Source organism: Clarias gariepinus, chromosome 4, assembly GCF_024256425.1.
Source record: "Clarias gariepinus isolate MV-2021 ecotype Netherlands chromosome 4, CGAR_prim_01v2, whole genome shotgun sequence".
Classification (NCBI taxonomy): domain Eukaryota; kingdom Metazoa; phylum Chordata; class Actinopteri; order Siluriformes; family Clariidae; genus Clarias; species Clarias gariepinus.
Genome location: NC_071103.1, coordinates 27,909,960 through 27,926,674, shown reverse-complemented (window position 1 = coordinate 27,926,674; position 16,715 = coordinate 27,909,960). Strand labels below are relative to the sequence as shown.

Sequence of the window (16,715 nt, the reverse complement as noted above, 5' to 3'; positions counted from 1 at the left end):
GAAGGTTGGGCATTCGTTTTTTAAATAGGTTGAAAAAACAAAAGGTTTTAAATTAGAATGTCAGGGACAGATACAAATAAATATAAAAAAAAAAAAAAAACTAGTTTAAGCACCTACTTTTGGTTTGGGTCCAAATCAAGAGGCTACTTCCAGGTCTGAAATAAGAGTCCAAAATGTGCAATTCCTGGAATGACCACTAGGCACTGGCCTCATTAGTGAGTCAATCCTCACAGACCCCTATGTTTAAAATATCCAACTTTACAACAGAAATAAAGGTTTGCAACCTGGCACCTAAAAAAAAGGTCTTAATAGCTAGATTTTCCATTCATGACCAATGTCTGGGATGAATTTGTATTTAAAGTGATGTAAGGTAGCTAAGCTAAAGTTAAGCTTGTGGTAACCTGGGTATTGTAGTCAGACATTTTAAGCAGTAGCCAGGTTCCGTTTGTTCTACCCATTTGCCCATGTATGGGTAACCTATAGATGACATCTCAGATGGTTTGTCCAGGTCTTATACAGTCTATGGTCCAAACACAGATAAAGAAATGGTTATTTGCAGCACATGCCAGATAAAGACTGTCTCTACTACATATAAAACCGAGCGATTACTTCATGTAATAAAAGCAGACGCTGTATGGAACAGGGATCTTGATGAATTCAGTAAGATCAGGCATTGTTATAGACGATTGCTTAAATGTTAGGAATTTGCCAATCCACAAGTTTTACTTTAAAGAGCACATCAAGCACACACATGTATTCTCCTCTACCGCAAAAGGAACAGAAAAACATACAGCACTGGTACATCAAAAGCTCTTGCATGCAACTGGAGGTCTTTTTCTCTCCTCTCTTTCTTGATCCATCTACCAAAAAGGTGTTCATCTGTTTTTCCCTAGCACAGAAACATCCTTACGAGTATGCATTAGCTAAATCATGAATTTTGATTATGTTTTGAGAATTGCAAGCTTAGCTGACCTGTGAATTCACACCTAATTAATCTCCCCCCTGAGTTTATTATTGAGCAGCACTGGGGCTTGATGAGAATGATATCCCCATTGTGGCCTCCGTGTACAAGAACAAGGCCCCTTAATTATTTCTTCAAGGTTGCAATTACTGCATTTGAAAATTCGCTAATTGTCATTCCTTGAGATGATTCCGCACTGATATTTGCATTTTTAATTAAGGTAACAAATATACAGATTGATGGATGGTGAAGGAAGAAAAAAGGAGAGATAAATAAGAGCACTTGGTGCACAACAAGGAAGCTTGGTGTACCTAATGAATGCATTATACTGTTTAACGAGCCTAATTTGTATTTAGAGTTCTAAGGATAAATTAGCATGAAGGCTCCCAATGCACGGAACAGATTTGAACAGTCAGAGTCAGTTGCTGTAGTTTCCTCAGCACTAGGGAGTAAAAGCGTGCACTTGGAGAGCGAGAGAGGGATGAAGTGGAGCAGGGAGAAAATGTCTGTAATTGCTCTGAAGTGCTTTGTTGTTCAAGGCATATTACCAGTAACATGACTATGTACATGTGTGTAAGAGGATATAGAGGGAATAGATGATAGAGTGGTCACGACATAAACGCTTGAAATTTTCTTTTCCATTAAAGCACACACCATGGATATCTACGAAACAGAACTCTCTTCTCAGTCTGAAACTGAACATGTTGGCTAATTTTGAGCCGTTCAAACATGGTAATCACATTCTGAGATTTTTATTTGCAGAACCTATTCACCAGAAGCTGTTACCTTGAATTCTACCCATTACAACATATTCTTTGAAAAATTTAGAGTGGTTCCGTTGCCGTGGTTCAAGTAGGAGCCTTAACTGTGTACCAAAAAGCTGAAAGTGAATGTGAATACAAATGGTGAAGAAAAGTGAAAGTTAACAGAATGAATAGAGAAGCTCACATACCACAGGCGACATCATCTTTATTAGACAGAGTATGAGTGTGGACACAGGTGTCAGTGTATTTAAGCCAATAGTACTGTAGGTACCACCTTAACATACAGTACCTTAACCACAAACTGCATGATGAAAGGCAAATACATTTAAACACAAAAACTGCGACAATGAAGCACTAAGTTATAACAGACTTCAGTGTACAAAGACAAGAAAGACATACACAAATGATAAAATAATAAAAACTCATACTCCTTAACCACTGAGCTACCCCTGACCCTCATGCTTTCATCAAGCATATAAATGTGGCATACAGTACCACCTGTGAGTGTCCTGTACTTGTAAAGGTACAAAGACATCCATAAATGCCTAAATCTAAAAAAAAAAAAAAAGTTTGTGAGAGGTGTTCAAGTCAAACCGGGACTTTTGATCTTGCAGAATTATGTGCACACAGTTATGAGTGTAAAAACTTTTTTCTCTATATACTCCCCTGTTACACTAATACACTTATCCCAGTGTTCCACTAGTGCCTAGATACTATTAAGGTTAGTGTAACTTTTCTCAATAGGCTAGAGACATGAACAGACTGCCTGCTTCACATCTGAAATGCTGGCCGCCCAAGAACTCCTTTAATGGACCAAACATATGGACATTTGTGGCTATAACTCCTAGCTGAGTTCCGGTAATGTGCACGTGGTGTTTGCAAATGGTTGTGTGTACACTTCCCACAGACAGATGTCTCTTCTGTAAGTTGGTGACAAGTTATCCAATCATTTTCATGGATCAGTCATTTTACTTGCATAGTGTTCATAGGAATGACAGCAGTGGGCTCTGAGCCACCTCAGCCAGGATCGTCATTCATGGACGTATGGCACTCATTAAAAACTTTTACCCCATTCAAATGTTTCACTGTGTCTAAGAATTTTAACACTACTGTCTTCTGTAAAAGTCAATCACCTTTACTTGTTCATTCATAATAAATTTCGTCACAAGTCCTGGTATGATTTGAACACCCGTTACTGATTGTAACTGATTGTATTCCCAGACATCACATACCTACAAATGTGTGACATGCATAAAAATATATACACCTGCCTCTACAGAATTAATAAAGACTGCTTTGTCTAGAATTAATAACATTCTAAAAACAACCAAAGGCATTTTCATTGAAAGCAAGCCAGTCAGGCTTTGTAATAGATCTGTGTGGATGTCACAGCAACATTGCTACTGGTTAAATTGACACAACAAAGCCCCAAAGCCCCAAAAAGGATTTCAGTTACTGAGACACCATAATACAGAGCTTATGTAGGCAAAACCATTACAATAAAAGAGCACCATGTTGTACTAACAAGTCCATCTATCACTGACATAACAGTGGTTGGTCCCCAGTCTCTGGCAAACCACAGGCACACAACCACAGGTGCACGCAAACATACACACAGAATTATTTGGTACACTACAGCTTATTTGGTAATGCCAATCACCCTAAAATACATGGCTCTGGACTATGGTGGAAATCCACTAAACAAGAGGACACATCCAAACTTCACACACAATGACAAACCCCAACCCTAGAGGTGCTGACCAATAATCCACTGTGATGCCTTTTATACACAAATACACCAGTGCCAGAAAAACCCATGATGAAAATGGAAAAAAGGAAAGTTTAATAATTTGTTAGAGCTGGAAAAACTAATGCATTTCATCAACTCTTTGTGTAAGCTGGTGTGTAGGACACTGTAATGACCCTTCAGTCATAAGTCAGAGGCTCAGCATTACAGTAATTCATAATTACATAGAGGGTTAGAGGCGAATAAGCTGATCAGAGACGCCATGCCAGAGTTCTAATATGGAATATGTTTTAGTTGTGAAAAAGTAGTTAATCTAGTCCGTGTGCAGTTGTGGGTGTTTCCATATGGAAATATAATTGAAGAGATAGTTTAGAATGTCTAATTATGTACGTCTGAAAATCTGACCAGAACAAGAAACCCAGGGAACACAAGAGGTGTACAGCATGAGTAAGAGACTCATTGATATGGAGATTAAGCGTCCGCAATCGTGCCTTGGCACGGTGTAATTAACACATCAGATTAGTGCTGCTAAATTTAAACAAAAATCTACCTGGGTACTTGGTGACGAAGGATGGTGGAGCGCAGGAATGATCATGAGAAAGAGTGAGACAGACAGAAAAAGGGATGAGGAAGGCAGAAATATCATTATTAAAATATGGAAAATGTGATGCATGGATTAAACCAGGAATCATTATCCATGGTAAGAGCAATCTCTAGAGCTACCAGGAGATGAGAGTGCTGTCAGGAAATGAATATATTTATTAACTGTTCTTCCTCTGTATGGTAGAGATGTATTTAAAGCGCTTCTATGATCCTCTGTGCCGTTTTTTTTTCCACGGATTTCACTTAGTATTAGCAAAAAACACGAAGCAAGGCATTTGCCTTAATTGGTAGGCCAATTTAAAACGACGTCCAACTGCATCATCCTTGCAATGCTCCTTCAGCTCTAACATTGCACCTTAGCAACTTTTATATCCCTTGGCAACTTAAAGAGCTGAGCACTTCTGCTTATAAACAGAATCAGCGGCTGGAGCTACTGTTGAAAAAGCTGCTGATAGAGGAGGGAATCCTCCTACAAGCATTGTTACTGATCATTTTTCTAAGCTCTCAAAGGTGCTGGATGTCTCTCAGGCGTCTGAAGTTTTTACTTTTTGTAAAGACAAAGTCTGACTGGCATGCTCTATGAGTTAGGTAGACAGACGAGGGTCATCTGTGACCGTGGAGGTGATTGTAAAAGCTGACGGTAGATAAAACAAGCTGAAATTGCAAACATGACACAAGATGAGATGTGACAAGGTTCAGCTACAAAAACCCACTAGTCCACCTGAGGTACGCCCTAAAGGCCACTGCACACAAGCTGCATACATGACAGATTTGTATGTGTAATTCTAAACAAACATGCAACATTAAAGACAATTTACACGCCTAGCATATAATACTTTTAACTACACCAAGATTGATTTATTTTTTCAAACGCATTAAGACTTTATGCATCATTAAAAGCAAGAACTAATCATATGATTTTGACTTTTTTGACTTGTGAATTGCATTCTGACAATATTGCACATCTATAGTGGATTTAAATCAGAGTGTGGATCTCAATGAATTTTTCTATGCTCCAAAATCAGGTGGATGAAATAATGAGATTTTTGCTTCTATTAGCTTTTTGTTCTGTAATGCAAGGCCAATTCCAGGGCTCCTCTTGCTCTTCTTGCTCTCTGGACCTGATGCTCTAATCTTTCCCCCTTTCTCCTGCTTCTTCAATTATTCTGTTATATGACTCTTTCTGTTGTCGTGGATATTTCCTCGTAGATAACCAAAAGACTTCTAAAGGCTAGATTCTCATTACAAGCCAGATTGTTCAATTACGGTTTTTGGTCAGATCAGATTTGCATGTCACGATGGTTCACATTCATAATTACAAGTGACTTTATCTGACTGTCTGTCCTTTGAAACGGTACGCATGTGGACAACGATTAATCTTTATGTTCACATTGTCTGGGTTAAAATACATCATATTTAATTATTTTCATATTCAATTTAAATATTTCCGTATTCAATTCTCATGACTGCATATCAAATATGTATCCGATCTACGATCTACTGTATGTATCTATACATGAAAGTGACTTAGATCTGATCTGAAAAACATCAGATTTGTGGATTCAGACAGCCCTCAAAAATCAAATGTGTGTCACTTCAGGCTGGTAATATGAACATAGCCGTACAATTACCCCACTATTCTTAAGTAGTACATGTAGTTTACCTAAAGATTTAACCAAACAAAGTTTAAGCAGCAGGAATAAAATGAATGATGTTGAGATGGAATGGTGTCAGGAACTCACCACTATCTTGCTGTCGCGCACAGTGTTCTCAGGAATGGTGACCCAGTATTCTTCCTGTTCCCACTGTGGTGGCTGGTTGTGCATGTTGGTGATTATAACAGTGAGGTCTACTGAGCTGCTGCGGTTTCCTCCATCTGTAGCCATGATTTGTTGACTGATCCGTGAGGTCTGATAATCCAAGAACAGAAAGATCTGATGAGCCGAGAACATTTTTAAACCCTAGCCTCTTTAGAGATGTTCAAATGTTTTAAATAATAGCTGGAGAACGTGGTGAGCATGCTATTTCCATTACCACTAGATTACCTAGTTCGTTTTTTAAACTAGTGTCAGATTATAGGGCTTTGTTTAAAAATGATAACAAAGAGAACGAAAATGGAAAACTGTCAGCATTATTCTTTGGACAATAGAAGTACAGCTCTAAAAGTACAGCATGTACGAACAGGCCTGGTCTCCATCTATATTTTACCTTTTGATTTGATGTTCAAGACTGAGGCCTTGTGGAACAAAGGCAGAGTACACTTGTTCTACATATTCCACATCATTTCATTTAAATTACCATTGGATTAATAATGGAGAAGCACATCTGAAGCCGAGTCAGCAGTAAAACTTCACTTAACACACTTTGAAAGGCTGCCTCTTTTCAGGTCATGTAGCAAGAAAATGTAAGACACACAGAGACAGATAAGGACAGAGAGAGAAAGAGAGAGAAAGAGAAAGAGAGAGAGGTACAGGAAAAGAGAGAGAGAAAGATAATAGAAGTTGTTTGTTTGAAGGCAGGTAAACTAAATGTAGGTGACATCTCTTGGCTCTCCAGCGGTGATCCATTCTGACAAATGTGATGTGGGGAGTTTGGCTGAGTTAATGGAAAAAATGGCTCAGACCTACACATCCATGATGACCTGCACTGACATAATCACTGTAGAAAGCGAGAAGAAGGTGGGAGGCATCAGCAGGCAAAATTAGAGAGAAGGGAGTTTAATGCCTTCAACCTTTCGTCACCTCCCCAACAACTCCTCGAGCCCTGCTTAAATCTAGACAAGTTAAAAGCAAAAAGGTGTTGGATGTGAACTCAGCATTAATAATTCACCACGTGTAACGCTCCACCTGAGGTACTCCCCTACCACCCAGTCTCTGTCTTATTGTCGGTGGTGATTGGTATGTGTGTGGGTGTGTGAGAGCAGGGATTTGGGTTTCTTTAAAAGCTCTGCCGAATGGGGAGAAAATCCATGATCCACACTCGCGCTCTGACATTCCACAATGCAACTAATTCATCATGGCTGCTGCTGTAGCTTGCCTGGCCAAATCGTGCTGTCAACATCATCTGAGTATAGCCTGTCTGTGTGTGTGTGTGTGTGTGTGTGTGTGTGTACACGTGTGTCCACAGATCCTTCTTAATGTCAGACAGTGGAGCCTGAGGTTTTATATAGCCTGCACTGAAATGACAGGGCTAGCCAGTACTAGGCTGAGAAACACAGGGATATGGCATTTCTGAACAAGTCAAATCAACAAGAATACACCACACACACACACAAATATACACACACGTGCACATACATACAGACACAGAACTGATACAAAGAAAGGGAAACAAAACTATATGAATAAAGGGCAAACCGAGACAGAAAAAATGGAGCAAATGAAGGATATGAGAAAAGCCCTGCTCATAAATACAGTATCATGCAGAGGAAATTGAAGAAAAGTCAGAAACATCTTTGTGTAAATGTATTTATGCAAGCGAGAATGCAGTTGTTTCTACCAATGCCACATTTATATATCTATATCTATATCTATATATACATACAGACATGGCTGAGGTATTTTTATGCAGTATATCATGTCTAAAATGCAAATGCTGAAAAAACAATGACTAGAATCACTGACAGCCTCAGTTCTGGATATCAGAACTAAGAATATGCTGCTTCCTCAAACTAAGTAAGACATAATTCTATATCCACACAGTCTGGGCTTGAGGCTCGTTAAACTGTTCACTGTTCTATTCATCTAAAGCGTTAAGATGTATTTAGATTAGGATGTGTGATGTTTTGAATTTCAAACACTTTTGGCCATGTAGATGAAATTAAAGAAATAAGAACAAATGTTTTACTGTGACAGGCTGCAAAGTGCCCAGAGATAGAATTGGTTGTTTATTTAACAACCTCAGCAGCAACCTCATTTCCCCTCTCGTCTGTTCCAACCAATCAGCATTCAGCATCACCAGTATACTAATCACAGCCTGATCATCTGTCCACATCTGCACCTGTTTCTCACTGGTTTATGCCGTAAGTTTGATATTTTTATGCTCGAATGGTTCATAGGTCACTGTGCAGTTTAGCATTTAGTCAAAAATGAGAACCAAAAAAGTCTGTCAGGAAGCCTGCATAACAAATAAGAAAGTCTGGCTCTTTGGAAGCGAAATATGAAGAAACAAGGGTGGCTCAAAACATTTGCACTGTACTGTACTTTATTTTATGAAATCACAGCTAAGATGGTAGTTCTTAGTGACTGTAAACCGTGCCATGTTAATTCTAGTACGCACCTGTGAAATAGGGTGATTGACGTACACCCATCCCGTGCTTGGATTGATGTGTAAGTAGGCTGGAGTCTGATGAGTTAAGGAGTACATAATGGCTGAGTTGGTGCCCTGGTCATCATCGTGGGCCGCCGCTCGCAGAAAGCTGGTGCCCACAGGTGTGTCCTCTCTCAAGAAGTCTGGCACAGGAACGGTTAAAGTGAACACAGGTGTCAGTAAACAACAACAACAACAACACCATCTGTGTGGAGGCTTGCTCCTGACACAGCCTTACTGCAGCGCAAACGAACGCGTTTACCAGAACCGTCTCAGCCTCCGTGTTAAATACTTCATGAGCCAGTTCCCATAAGCCAGCACTGCATTTAATATGATGAAAAGGAATTCTGACATCTTATCGAACATGGATTTGAGCACATCGTAAACAAACACCGGTCTGTTAGAAGAGCAGTGGGGAAAAAAACCTCTACTCTGTATATCCTCTTACTTTAAATGATTCTAATATTGACTTAAGATGATGTAAGGTCAGGTGCTGAGAAGTGGCTGCTTAGGTCCATCTGGTTCAAACGAATTTACAGGTTTAATATTGGGATCTAATGTTCTCTGTATAGACTGAAACCTGTGGTTTGAATTTAACGTGTCAGGTTTTTGTGAAGTAAAAGGGATGAAGGTTTAAGTAAGTAAACCTTTCTGTTTACTGAGCTGTATGTCATAAAATATAGTCACAAATATACAGTATAGACAAAAACAAATATCAGACTTGCTTACAGTCCTTAAAGACAGAGTGCAGGCTATAATGGTTTAGTAAATCCACAGGCAAGCTTTATGATTAAATCAAAATGACAGGGATTTTCAAGCAAGCTAGGAATTAGATATGGGACAAAACTCAAGAGAAAACAGCATCTAGAGCAGAAGTTGATTACAAAACACAAGACACTGTGATTGTTGACTCTTACATTGATAGCGGCTGTTTTCGAACTTAGGGTCGTTGTCATTTTGGTCTCCGATGAGTACGGTGATCTGACAGATGCCAATAAGCGGCTCCTCTGCCTGATCTGTGGCTGTGACGGACAGCGTGTATTCTCTCTGCCTCTCTCGATCGAAGCTCACGGCGGTGCTGATCACCCCTGGACACCACAACACACACAGGACACATACTGCTCAGCCAGGCTGAAAAGACTTTTCAATACAGACTCTACATACTGGTGTTTGATGGGAAAATGCAAGCCTTACTTTAAATGAGTTAATGCACTAATTTGGACGACCAACAATAACTAATATTTTTTTAAGTTTGTTATCACATTTAAGTCATTTTGTAATCATGGGAAACCAAACTCAAAATCCATGTGATGTAAACCATTATCATTTATCAACCTCTATACCGCTTTATCTTGTATACAGGGTCACGGGGGACCTGGAGCCTATCCCAGGAGAACACAGGGTGCCAGTCCATCACAGGACACATACACATACACACACTACAGACAATTTGGGAAAGGCAATTAGTGTAATCTGCATTTGTTTAGACTGTGGAAGGAAACCCGGAGAACCCTGAGAAACCCCACCAAGCACAAGAAGAACATGCAAATTTCATGCATACAGAGGCCGGGAATCAAACCCAGACCGGGATCGAACCCAGACCTTGGTGATGCATGGCGACGGTGCTAATCGCTAAGCCATCGTGCTGCCACATTAAAATGGTGTGCTACTATTTTTACAGGTATCTGGCAATTTCTGCTCTCACAGCCCCTGAGCCGTGACCTATAAGCCTTTAGTGAAAATGAATCCAGCCTTGCAATGAAGCACACACACACACACACACACACGCACACACACACACACACACACACACACACACAGTATTGAGCAGTTTGGCACTTTTCACAAAGCAGCCTTGCATATATTGGGTTATACATACTAAAGTATGGTTTTCTTCCACTGGGGACTGATAAGAAAGCCATGTATTTAATGTAAAGTGTTAATAGCAAAGAGAAAAAAATTTAATTATGAAGGCTTTTATCCCTAAGCACTAAGTAATCTTAAAAAAAAGGTATGCATAACTTTTTCATTAGTACAAGCATATTATGTATTATGACTCGTCAAAGATATAAACTACACTGAGATATATTAAAAGAATAATAAACAGCTTTTGATTTTCTTTTTCTACCATGAAACACTTTCTTATTAAATATTTTATTTTAGTTTGCTGGTAGGTATTGTACTCTCATCGTTCTTTAACAGTTAGCAGTTAGCAGTTGTCTGACATCACAGGAAGAAATGGTTACAAGGTGGTTATATGGTTAAAAAAATAATCATCTTAAATGCATCTTCAGAATTATGCAATATAACATTAATGACAAATCCAACAGAGAAATAATGATCCCCCAAACGTTATGAAAGAGACTTCTGTGTTAACCATTTATAAGATGACAGGAAGCATGGTGTCGATGGTGTTATTAGTTAGTTAGGGAACCTTTAGGTATCTAAACAGGACAGTGGTTACTGTAAGAAAGCAAAGTTACAAAAACAATATGGGGATGAAAAACATGTTTATATATAAATAAGTATATTAAATAACTATTAGACAACAGTCAGCGGTCCAATTTATATCAAAAGTGAATGAAGGATGATTGAAATCTGGGCCGTTAAACTTCTTCTACATAAACCTTGGCCTTAACCTTATCATGTTGAAACAGGTTTGGGCATCTAACTGTAGTTTTTGTGAAGGGAAAATGTAATGCTTCATCATACAAAGACATTGTGGACGACAGAAGTGTCCACATACTGTTGGCCATGTAATGTACATTTCTATAATTTCTTGAGGTTAAGACAGAAGCAGGACATCGACCATTGCGAGTGGCCATATTGGTGTTTGTTTGGTGTCATAAGCACTCATTTTCTATTCTATTTTGCATGACAGATACACATAATCAGAGAATATGTCTAAAGAACATTTAATTTTCCTGTCAAAAACAAAATTCCACCTTCCATGTTTAAAGTAAAGTGTTCATATTTCTCACTGTGAAAACATTAGACAGCTACATCCCATCAATCAATAGTACATACATTCATTTTGCACGTGGCTGTATGGTTTTCAGATGTCTGATCTACCTGTGTTTGGGTCGATAGTGAACCCTGGTGAGGCTCCATCACGCTGCATGATTCCATACTTGACCTCCCCGTTGACCCCAGTGTCAGCATCATGAGCTTGCACACGCAGGACCACTGTTCCTGGTGGCTGGTTCTCCGGCACCAGAGCGTTCAAACTGTAATTATGGCACTGAAACAGAACATGTAAGTGTTTATGCTGGCCAAACAGGATTGCTAATTAATCAGGACATCTTTACTCTATTTCTCATTACTCATTTACTCTACTCCTTCCCCTCTTTTTCTTTTTCATTTTTGTCACCCTTTACTTGTCCTCATCCTCCTCCAACTAACATCGTGCTTTCATGACCCACTCTACTATACAGCTCTCACTGGGGAGACTGTGTAAATGTGGAGCAATTAATCGACTAACTGGATCAATAGCAGGGCTAAAACATTAAACTAGCCCCAGCCTCGTTCAGCAATTTGCACTGTATTTTAACACAGACAGGCACAACCACATAGACACTTTAGAGAAGGCACAAAGAGCTTAGTGGGGATTATGGAGTTTAGCTAGGGAAAACATTTTAACTGATAGTCTGTAGCTGTAATCTATTGTGCAATTAGAAGCGGAGTAAGCACCTGACTACAAAGCAGCAGGGGGTTGGTGTGCACAGAAGAACTAGAAGCAGTAGGGCCACTTTTTTTTATAAAGCAGGCAAATTTTCCATGCTGTGGCCTGGTTCGATCGCTCCACCTGCATGAGTAGCAGTGGGCAAATCCTGGTCAGGCGAGCAGAGACAGGCAGCGTGACTGGAGAAGGGCCAATTGTTGCCTCTTGGGCACACTTAGTGCTGCTCTTTCATATGCATCCACATTGCCGGGGGCTAATTTCTGGCCTGAAATATTCATGGAGAGCAGCAACAGAGTGGAAGCTTGGTCAGCTCTCTGCTGATCCTACTCTCCCGACACACTACAGAGGCTTTGCCCGTTCAGCCGAACACCACAACCCTCAGATCTCCTGCTGCCAGCTGTATTTCTCTCTTCTCATCTCTTCAGTGGCCAAATTCCCAAAAAGTCATCTTTCATCGATTCGAAGTCTTTCTATTTATCTCATTCTTTCAACTTCTCCATCATCCTGACTGTTCTTTTCAGCTCTTATTCATGGACACACCAGATTGTAGGAATTCATTCAATCATTCTGTTGCTCTGGAATTTTCCATCACTCTGAAGAATTTCTATCCTCTGCACGGAGATAATGAATATGGCTCAAAAAGGCTTGTCAGAACAACAAAAAGTAATATATTTACTCAGATATACAGTACACCAGCCATAACAATAAAATCACCTGCCCATTGTGTAGGTCCCTCTTGTGCCACTAAAACAGCTCTGAGCCATCAAGGCATGGACCTCACAAGACCATTAATGGTATGCTGTGGTGGCTGGCACTATGGTTTTAGCAGCAGATCCTTTAAGTCCAATGTTTGGCATTCAGGGATCTGACTTGCTTTTCCAGCACATCCCAACAATGCTAAATCAGATTGAGACCTGGGGAGTTTGGAAGCCCAGTCAACACCTTGATCTCTATTTCATTCTACATCATTTCTAAATGATTTTGCGGTGCATTATCCTGCTGAAAGAGGATACTGCCCCCAGAGAATACTTAGTCTGCAAGAATTCTGGTGGGTTTTACGTGTTAAAGTAACATCCATATGAATCCCAGAACCCAGAGTTTTTTTTTTTAGCAGATAAACTGTCTTTGCTCGCATGCCTTCTTCTCATAGTGCATCTTTTGCCCAAGTAAGTGAGGCACAGACACCCTCTCATTCACATGATATAAAACATATCAATCATATTAGAAAACATAACCCATTGAACCAGACCAGATTTTCTATTGCTTCATGGTCCAGTTGTGACATTAACATGCCCACTGTAGAAATTTTCAGCAGTGGTCTGGAGTCAGCATGGGCACTCTCACCAGTCTGTGGCTGTGTAGCCCCATACACAGCAAGTTGCAATACACTGTGGGTTCTAATGCCTTTTTATTATAGCCAGAAAAAAAATGCTAGAAAATTATGCTATAGTGTATAGGAAGGGATGGGATGACCATGACTCTATTACAAGTTCACAATTTGTCCTTTCTTGGAGTACTTTTGGTGGGTACTATCCACTAAATACCAGAGACACCCCAGGCGACCTGCTAGGTCAGAGATGCTCTAACTCAGCTTTTTAACCATCACAATATGGCCCCTGTTAAAGTCTCTCTGGCCCGTATGGCTTCACACATTCTACTTGTGTCTAGCAAGTCAACTTTGAGAACGGACTGTTCACTTGCTGCCTAATACTGTATATTCCACCACTTCACAAATGTCGATTTATGTTAAAGATAATCAATGTTAATCACCATAACGCTATGGCTGATAAGTGTATTTTTATACATTAGAACTAAGATTTTTGAACTAAGAAAAATTGCTTGTAGCATTCAATATCCCATTTGTATGTAATTCCAAGGGCTATTCTAAATGAGTAAGAAGTAACAATGACATCATGTACTGTAATATTTCAGCAAAAAAATGCATCTCAACTACAAAACTACATTTATCGATTGTAATTATATCTTTGTATTTGTGTGTGTGAGATTGTTTTCTAAGTGTGTGAAATATCTGTGTCTTACCTCCTCAAAGACAGGTTTGTTGTTGTTAATGTCATTAATGCCAACGATAACCTGTGCTGAGCTACTGAGGGGCAACGGGCCGCCGGCTGCATTGTCGTCCGTTGCTGTGATGTTGAGGACATACTGGAGTCCACGCAGCTTAGGAGGAGGACTACGGCGCAGTCTGATGATGCCTGTCACAAGCAAACCACAGAGAAAGTTATATCGCTGTAAAAATATAAAGCTTCCCAATACTGATAAGGCGCTCCCTGTGAGGAAAATGGCTCTCATGGGAATCCATTACAATCTAAAGCAGGCAGGCCATAGCTAGCTGCCAATAAGTTATTATAGAAAAAAACATATAAAGGTGAACACAATAAACCCACACAAACACAGTTGTTATCTTCACAACAGGGAGCTATTGCTAACAAATTGAATGTGTGGGGTCGTGACAGAAGACAGCACAAAGAACATTTATTTTCCTCATAAAAGTCAGCAAGATATGAATGAAAGAAAATCATAAGGAGGAGGGTAAAAGATCTCATTTATTACAGGATCAAGATAAATGTTATCATCAATACATCTGTTGTAAACACGTCCATTCATCTCTAACAGCATTGGCGCAGAGATACTACAGTTTGAATAATAGGAATCCCACTGCCTGGGCAAAGTGTTGCTACGTTAAAGGCTAATGCAGAAGAAAGCTGAATTTTTAACAAAGACTCATTCGAGAGAATATTCATTTTTTTTCTCTTTGTGCTAGGCACTACCTACTTTTTGTTAAATGTTTTTTTTCCAGAAAAAGGTAGAATAATAACACCATTAGGAACTGCCTGTAAATAGCTTCTATACCGCGTACCGTTGAACTCCTCACATTCTTCATCGCTGATCATTATCTTTGACACATCTATCGCAAACAGTATCCTGATAAATAACAGCTCCTGCACTGCTGACTAGTGGTTCTTCCCCAGGAACTCCACATCACTTGGCAGGTCTCAGGGAGAATTCACAATGAGTGTAAGATGCATGTGTGTAATGCATTCTGGGTTTTATAGTGAGAGAAGGTGGATGGACATAAACACTTTACAAACAAACTTACAAAGCTGTCAGAGATCCAATACTGCGCTACTGAATACAACAAGGAAGTTATTGCCTCTTCCTGCATATAGCCCTGTCCTCATTCCAAGCCATTTCCACATGTTTGGCCCATTAAAGTTTCAGATGTAAAGCTTTCTACCTTAATGGTAGATGCATGGTATTCCTGCATTAATGAAACGCTGAGGTCAGTATATTAGTCTAACAGTGGATGATATAGTATATAGATAGATATAGGATCCAAAGTCCTGATTTGACTTAAAAGGCCCTCAAATTATTTTTTTATGCTTTATTGTGTGTCTGTGTGCATGGTTGTGTGTGTGTGTGTGTGTGTGTGTGTGTGTGTGTGTGTGTGTGTGTGTGTGTGTGTGTGTGTCTGTTTGTGTACCTGTCATGACCTCTTCTACCCACCTTTCTGGTTGTCCAACTCAAAGTTACTGTCCTCATTTCCCCCAGTGATGGCATACGTCACCCCGTCCCCGTCTGGGTCCTTGGCATGCACAGTGGCCACCAGAGTCTCGGGACCAGCATCCTCTGACAGAAAGGTCTTATAGCTGCAGACAGCAACAGAGAAAAGTCAAGACAGTGAGGGATCAGGCTATGAACATCACAGACATACCATCTGTTTCCTCTGAAGCTTGTCCCAGACCACTCACAAGCGACTATGCATTTTCTGCTCTATTATTTATGCTGGATTTATACTGCAACTATACATAAACATAACCTTAAACTTTACTGAACCTAGCCAAATAAATAAAAATCCCAAAGCAAGGCTTGTAATGTGCTAGTGTCAAGAGCAAACATTGCATTAAGTATTAATAATTAATTTAGCTTTAAAGAAGACCTAAGGATTTGTGTATCCTAGTCTTCACATTTCTGAAATTATAACTAAAACAGCCATGTAACCACAGACAAAACAGAAAACTATCTCCATTTTATAAAGATAATGTAAGGAGGTGATTTAACTACAAAACAACCCAAGCCCATGTTTAGTATTAACATCAAGTACACTCAAGACTGTCCATCACATGCCTGCCACCCCCCGTAATACTGTTCCTAACACCAAGTCATCAATTTACACTGACAAGTCTATATGAATGGCCTGGCCAGGAAGTGTAACATCAAGTTCAAGACACGGTTCTAGAGGCAGTGGTCTGCAAAAAACGTTTTTTTTTCACCGGGGTCTTCTCCTCACCTCTTTCCTCAGACCTGTATACCAAGTGACACCTGTGCCACCAACATGAGCATCACCAAAATACATAAGCTCCATCACATCCATCAGGTCAAGCCCTCGATTTATGAAGGGGACAAAACAACCATGAATAAAAATACCAAAAATATACCTGTCTCACCTATAGTACATACTGCCATGCTGTGCTTTATATTTTTGGGTTTGCATTATGATCGCAGAAACAAGGTTACATTCAGCAATAACAGCCACCCTCTCCTCAGTTCTTTGTCCTTCTCCCACACAGACACTCTGAAATGCAGATCTGGTGAATCAGCAGCTCATCTCTGCTGCTCTCATTCCACTGA

At 39.8% G+C, this 16,715-nt stretch overlaps 1 protein-coding gene across 1 annotated transcript in view; it reads right to left on the bottom strand.

Annotated features, from left to right (window-relative positions):
• si:dkey-22o22.2 (neural-cadherin) overlaps window positions 1-16,715 on the bottom strand; it is a 116,879-nt gene that overhangs the window by 32,247 nt on the left and 67,917 nt on the right. The window contains exons 7-12 of the mRNA XM_053493547.1: window positions 15,591-15,733; window positions 14,106-14,278; window positions 11,456-11,624; window positions 9,301-9,471; window positions 8,354-8,526; window positions 5,818-5,985 (exon numbers count right to left, since the gene is read on the bottom strand). Coding sequence (XP_053349522.1) covers window positions 5,818-5,985; window positions 8,354-8,526; window positions 9,301-9,471; window positions 11,456-11,624; window positions 14,106-14,278; window positions 15,591-15,733 — 997 coding nt within the window. The remainder of the gene's footprint in view (window positions 1-5,817; window positions 5,986-8,353; window positions 8,527-9,300; window positions 9,472-11,455; window positions 11,625-14,105; window positions 14,279-15,590; window positions 15,734-16,715) is intronic.